Source organism: Maniola hyperantus, chromosome 16 (assembly GCF_902806685.2).
Source record: "Maniola hyperantus chromosome 16, iAphHyp1.2, whole genome shotgun sequence".
In the NCBI taxonomy this organism is placed as follows: Eukaryota; Metazoa; Arthropoda; class Insecta; order Lepidoptera; family Nymphalidae; genus Maniola; species Maniola hyperantus.
The window spans coordinates 2,270,988-2,277,306 of NC_048551.1; the positions used below are offsets into that span (position 1 = coordinate 2,270,988).

The window sequence follows — 6,319 nt, forward strand, 5'->3', positions numbered from 1 at the left end:
TATATTTTTCTTGCCAATGTGATAAGAAAAGGACTGATTTAAATCTAATTTAATTCAGAACTGTCAAACCTCGTGATTTTAGGTGCCAGGCCAGTCGTGAGACTATTGCACTAAAAAGAGGCTTTAAATCTACAATTCATTTCCGTCCTTTTTTATCAGTATTAAAAAGAAAAAGATGCAGATACTCTAAATTTAGTTTAGAGTAAGGCATGAGGCAACAGAATCGACGACGCCAGTGAACTCATTAACTGAACTGAACTTGAACTCAAATACCTAGTGCAGTGCATCACAGACGTTTGCGGAGGCTCACACTGATGATTTTTACGCAATTATGAGAAAAAGAGCTCCAACAGTATTCTGAGAACATTAGCTGCAAAGTGGGAAAACCCTTTTATGGGTGTACATACACATGAACACCAAGTGGTCAAGGGGGTATATGAATTAATTATAATTTAAATTAATTAATTATAACTGTACTCTAATTTAATAAGGTCTACTGCTACTAACACATTATGGATGAAAAATCTGAAATAAAAACATTACTAAATTAAAACTGTGCTAAAATTGAGACTGCAATTCATGATTTCGATCAAAACGGTGTAAAGTCTCAACAGCTTTCATTAAGTTTTTGCGCCTCCTTTAACTTTTTTTAAGATACCACCATTTTGTTCGTCAGCTGCTCAATTAGGTAATTTAAATTGGGTATTTTCCTACTTTTGAATTTGATAAATATTATTACTTTATTATGAACTAGGATAAAAATGATTATGAAATGACGTACGTTGAAAAGAAATATTAAAATCCAACAAAGATTTACAAAGTTACAGGCACTTTAATTTTGGAGTTGGAGGGTCCCTAGTACCCTAAGTAAGTAAGTAGATCCCTTTCTCGCAAAACGAAAATTTGTATGAAACCGCACGAAGCTACTATGCCATTAGTAAGGTGTGACGTCAAAATGCTATATCGCTGTCTGCTTATAACTTTTTGTTATTTGATCGATTTAATTAGTTTTTTCAGTTTACGTCATTATTTTTGTCCTAGTTTATAATAAAGTAATAAAAAATGGAGTCAAATACATAATTATGACTGTGTAAAAATCTACACAGTTTCAGCTGGTACATTCGGATAAATTGTGTTGTCTTTCTTCACTTCGCCATCGCCATTGACGACCTCTTCGACTTGGTTATCGTTTGTAAGGCCAGACTTATTTTCCAGTTTTTCTAGATAGCTTCTCACCAGAAGTATTAGGTAGAAGTATATACCTGAAAATAAAAATAATTTGGTACAACGTATACATTGTAGGTAACTACAACATAATAAGTATACTGGGAGTACAGTACGCAGCCGAAAGTAATATAATCTTGTCATTTATAGCGATGATTACTACATACAGTCCAAGAGTTTTTTTTAAATAGAGATAGCGAACACACGAGCAGGCGGGTCACCTGATGGTAAGTGATTACCACCGCCCATGAACATTTGCAGCACCAGAGGAACCGCCGATGCGTTTGCCGGCCTTTTAGGAATTTGTTGGTCCGCCCCTTGATTCTTGAATAACCCCATGTTGTAATCTAGTGGGAATAACTTATTGTTAGCTTATTGTACAAAATTACTTACACCATCTAGTAGTGGAGACTGCCACTTCCTCAACAGTAAATTGAGGTACCATGAATATGTAACGTAGAGTCAAAATGATCATCATGAGAAACGTTGCCAACGTGTAGTAGTAGTAAGCTTTCAGACAACTTGCAATTTGCTGAAACATAGGAAATTCGTGTAGGGTCAGCAACAAAGCTAGGTGTGCAGCCGCCAGTACAAGCGACTATGAGCAGGTGTACACCTAGCTTTGTTGCTGACTGTACCTAAGTAATAAATAGCTCTTAGGGCGCCTTCAAACTTGCCGCAAAGTGTCGCATGGAGGCAGTGTGGCTGCGGCCGCGCTGCTTTGTAAATCCATATAAATAAAAAAACCGACCAAGTGCAAGTCAGACTCGCGCACCGAGGGTTCCGTGCTCGGGTATTTTTTTCGACATTTTGCACGATAAATCAAAAACTATTATGCATAAAAATAAATAAAAATCTGTTTTAGAATGTACAGATAAAGCCCTTTTATATGATACCCCACTTGGTTTATACACGCTGAAATTTTAATGGTTGTTTTCCCGAAGCGAAATGATTTTGTCGTGGTATTACAATCGATTTATAAAATACGCTAATGCTCGCGACTTCGTCCGCGTGGACTACACATATTTCAAACCCCTATTTCACCACCTTAGGGGTTGAATTTTCAAAAATCCTTTCTTAGCGGATGCCTACGTCATAATAGCTATCTGCATGCCAAATTTCAGCCCGATCCGTCCAGTAGTTTGAGCTGTGCGTTAATAGATCAGTCAGTCAGTCAGTCAGTCAGTCAGTCAGTCACCTTTTCCTTTTATATATTTAGATTAGCAGACAGACAGACACACTTTCGCATTTATAATATTAGTATGGATAAAAAAATGTTAGAGTCATAAATGTCAAATTTACAATCGAGAAAAACAAAAATCGAGTGAGACCTCGACCCAATAGTATAGTACCCGTGCGCGCAGGCAAGTTTATGCCGTATCACACTACGCGCGAGAGTTTATTTTGCTCTAAACTTTTTCACTTTATTGGCATCGCGGTTCGAGTGGATGTACCTACCTACTATTCACATTACGTCTAGCGAGTTACTACAGTTTCTCACACTTTCGAGTTGATGATTTTTTTTTTAATTATTTTTACTTTTTAAGTTAAACTCAATATTTCGATAGTACTACTGAGGGCAAATCGTTCTGCCGCGGGAAGACAACCACTAAAATTTCACCGTGTATAGTAATCATGCATTGAAAAGTCATTTTGTATGAACTATACCTACCTTGTGAGTCCCATAAATTAAAATGAAGCTGAAGACCACGTCTATAATATAAACTACATCACTTATTTCCACGCCTAATGTTTCAAAGCCGTCATAGGTGAATAATGGCAAATCTACGTACAATTGGATTGGGGTGATGTAAACTATGAGCCCGATCGTTGAAAGGAACTGTAACAAAAAAAATTGAAATGGGACCACTTCTGAAGTATAACCTACCAAACAAAAAAAGGATCATCAAATCGGTTCACAATTGGCGGAGTAATCGCGTAACAAACCTACAAAAAACAGTCGAATTGAGAACCTCTTCCTTTTTTCGAAGTCGGTTGAAAGTAACCATAGAATCTCGAACCAGTTGTACCACAGAACCTACCTGTACTGTTACCCTTACGTGGTTCTTTCTTTTCTTTCTTCTTTTAGCCCACCGAAAAAGTGGGCACAAGTCATTATTTTTAACTTCATTGAGGTTATAATTTTTTAACCATAATAATAATGGAGGACTAGCTGATGCCCACGACTTCGTCCGCATGGATTTAGGTTTTTTTAATCACTTCTGTCGGCTGTCCTTACCACTGACTGCCACTTTTTTTGATTTCTAAATCTAGTGTTTAAGCTACCACCCTGACCAATTGCGAATTGCCAGACCTACTTACTAAGCTTATATATCCAAAAGTCAGAAGACCTCGTCTTAGAGGCATACAGAAGCAGCACCTCGTAAGCTTTGGTAGTTCACAATACATTTTAATTTTATCGTCCATACAATAACACTTTTCTTAAACAAGGGACTAGCTTCAACTATACTAGATCAAATGCTATTCCAGAATGGGAAGTTAAACTGGTGTTAATGAGGTGCAATGCTACATTAATGAAACAACGCTCATTTTAATTTTTCATTATTAATTTTAACAGAATTAGTGAGTTGCATGACAGTCGGTTAATTAAAGTAACGTTATTATTATCGTTAAACTTTGAAGGTAAAAAAAAGTAAAATGGATTGCATAAATCATGGTTTGATAACTTTGGACTACTGAATTTACCAACGATTTTTTTTTCAACCACAGGATACTAAATAGTACCAATACCACACCGCACGACACTCCATACAAGCGAAGTGACAACTGATTTGATTACTTACCTATGACTACTAGCGGAACTGTCTGACATCGGTCTGTCCGTACCTACACAATTTGTACGGTGGAGCTGAGATCGTTTAGGTCGAGGAAGACGTTTAAATAATAGCGCCCCTTTTTGCGACGCAATGAAGTGCTTCAATACCGTGCACAGCACTGTGGCCTAAAATGCAATAAACGTCTCTTTTTCTATCATGTGAGGCTCTTACGTTATTATATCTCTGTCATAAAAGATAAGAATTATGCTAATACCTACCTACCTTGGAAGGGGCGTGCAGCCACTTCGTAGGACTCACGTGAACAAATGATGGCAACATTCAGATAACCTAAGTTAACAAATGACAAGATTCAGATAATACCTACTGGTACTAAATTTTAGAGTATTCTCATCCTCTTCTTACTAATGTAATAAATATAAAGAGGACCGACACAGTTTTAAGTTTAATTTAGAGCTGTCAAACCTTGTGACTTTAGCTACCAGTCGCGAGCCTATTGGTTAAATTTGTAGTGTGCACTATTTAGTCTTTGAATCTCCTTTTTTAGCAATATTAAAAAGAAAAAATGCAGATACTCTAAATTTAGTTAAGAGAAAGACAACAGAATCGGCACCACTGACTTTGCTGTTTATATAACGGTAACCGTAACGTAACTTAACCGCCTCATAGGTATGATGCGACTGGCCCAGACAATGTGATGATTATAATTAGTAATAGGTCATAATAAACGTCCGACAGTGAAACAAATGACCTAACGTTTTGGTTCGAGGCTGCATAGAAACCGATTAGGGTATATGTTAAAATATAAAACTGCCAGATACCTATACCTACCCCCTACCGGCCCTACCCCTTTTAATTTAAGTAACTCGCTGGTCGCTACCATCTTACGGCCGAATTTCATAATCAATTCCTGTAAATAATCTGTTAATAAGTTTTCTACTTTAGCAACGTTGATATTTGTCAAAAATTGTATGACCTTCTTTGACAAATAAGTAACTTTTAAAATCTCTATCTAAAGGAAAGTCAAAACCGGCCAAATACGAGTCAGACTCACGCACCGAGGGTTGCGTACCACGATTTTGCACGATAAATAAAAAAGAATATTATTTATCGAGCAAAAACTTAGCGTTATTGTTACACTACCTAAACACAATCCAATACCAATAACCATTTGCCTCATTTTGTTTTTTTTTTAAATAGAGATAGCGAGCAAACGAGCAGGCGGGTCACCTGATGTTAAGTGATTACCGCCGCCCATAAACATTTGCAGCATCAGAGGAACCGCCGATGCGTTGCCGGCCTTTTACGAATTTGTTGGTCCGCCCCTTGAATAACCCCATGTTGTACTTAATCTAAAGGGAACACCGCCGAAGGGAGTTGATTCCACAGTTTGCATGTGCGTGGAAAAAAGGATCTGGCACAACGGGTGGTCGAAGTGCTCCAGAAACACAGGTGGTGAGGGTGGAATTGAATGCGGTGGCGTGCGGTGCGGTTGTAGAAAAAGGAGGGTGGAATGAGATCAAACAATTCAAAACAACAATTCCAGGCTTTCCACCGTTTTTGTAGTTTTAGTGATTTAGTATTTTTCAAACCCGCAATGTATAGCGTGCAAAACTCGGGCCAATGCCCTCCTACGACGCGGCATTGACTCCGAGTGGTCTAATTCCGCAAACTCTTTTACTTGTGGTAGGTATCGTATCAGTAATCATTAGTACTGTCACCTGTCTTCGTTTTTGCTAGCGTTCTGGTTACACCCGGTATAAATGAGGGTTTAATATTTTGAACTTCATTAGACGAGAGTGCAAAAAACTTATAGTAATAGATAACTAGTTAATAGTGTGTTAAATATCTCGTAAATAAATGGGCCAATTTTTTTCCCGACAATTGCCACAGGAAATTTATGATAACAGTCCATTTAAAAACATTAAATTAAGTACCTACTTAAACCTCTAGTATTTATATTATACCTATATAAATACTAGAAGTTGCCCGCGACTTCGTCCGTTGAGATAACGATAGGTATGATAATGATAGGTATGAGTGACAGAGACAACGCCTCTACAAGTACAAATCTGAAATGTCAAAAGGCCGATGTACATTACTTTCGGCCGCTTACTGTATTACCTATTTGCCTGATGGTACTTACTACTAACAAGTTGTATTATCGAAAAGCTCTACTTCTAAATAATTTAATAATATACATCAAAAATCCCGATCCCATGAACCCAGCGATCGGGCGCGATTCCAGGATACGCGGGTTCGAATCCTGCCGCTCCACAACTTTTGATATGTATTTAAAA

General features: G+C 37.6%; 1 protein-coding gene across 1 annotated transcript; it reads right to left on the reverse strand.

The window, feature by feature from the left end:
• Nucleotides 1–882: 882 nt before the first annotated feature.
• Nucleotides 883–4,340, reverse strand: LOC117989660 (uncharacterized). The gene is made up of 4 exons (XM_069503932.1): nt 4,284–4,340; nt 2,897–3,064; nt 1,618–1,756; nt 883–1,262 (listed from the first exon to the last, which is right to left on the reverse strand). The coding sequence occupies exons 1-4, from the start codon at nt 4,338–4,340 to the stop codon at nt 1,099–1,101; spliced, it is 528 nt and encodes a 175-aa protein (XP_069360033.1). The 3' UTR covers nt 883–1,098.
• Between the last annotated feature and the right edge of the window lie 1,979 nt (nt 4,341–6,319).

Bases quoted from the DNA above. Each gene is read 5' to 3' on its own strand.
- LOC117989660 (XM_069503932.1), bottom strand. From the start codon at position 4,340: ATGTTGCCATCATTTGTTCACGTGAGTCCTACGAAGTGGCTGCACGCC. The intron at 1,757-2,896 runs GTAGGTATAGTT...CCTATGTTTCAG, and splicing joins TAATTTATGGGACTCACAAG to CAAATTGCAAGTTGTCTGAA. The intron at 1,263-1,617 runs GTAAGTAATTTT...TTTTATTTTCAG, and splicing joins AGTCTCCACTACTAGATGGT to GTATATACTTCTACCTAATA.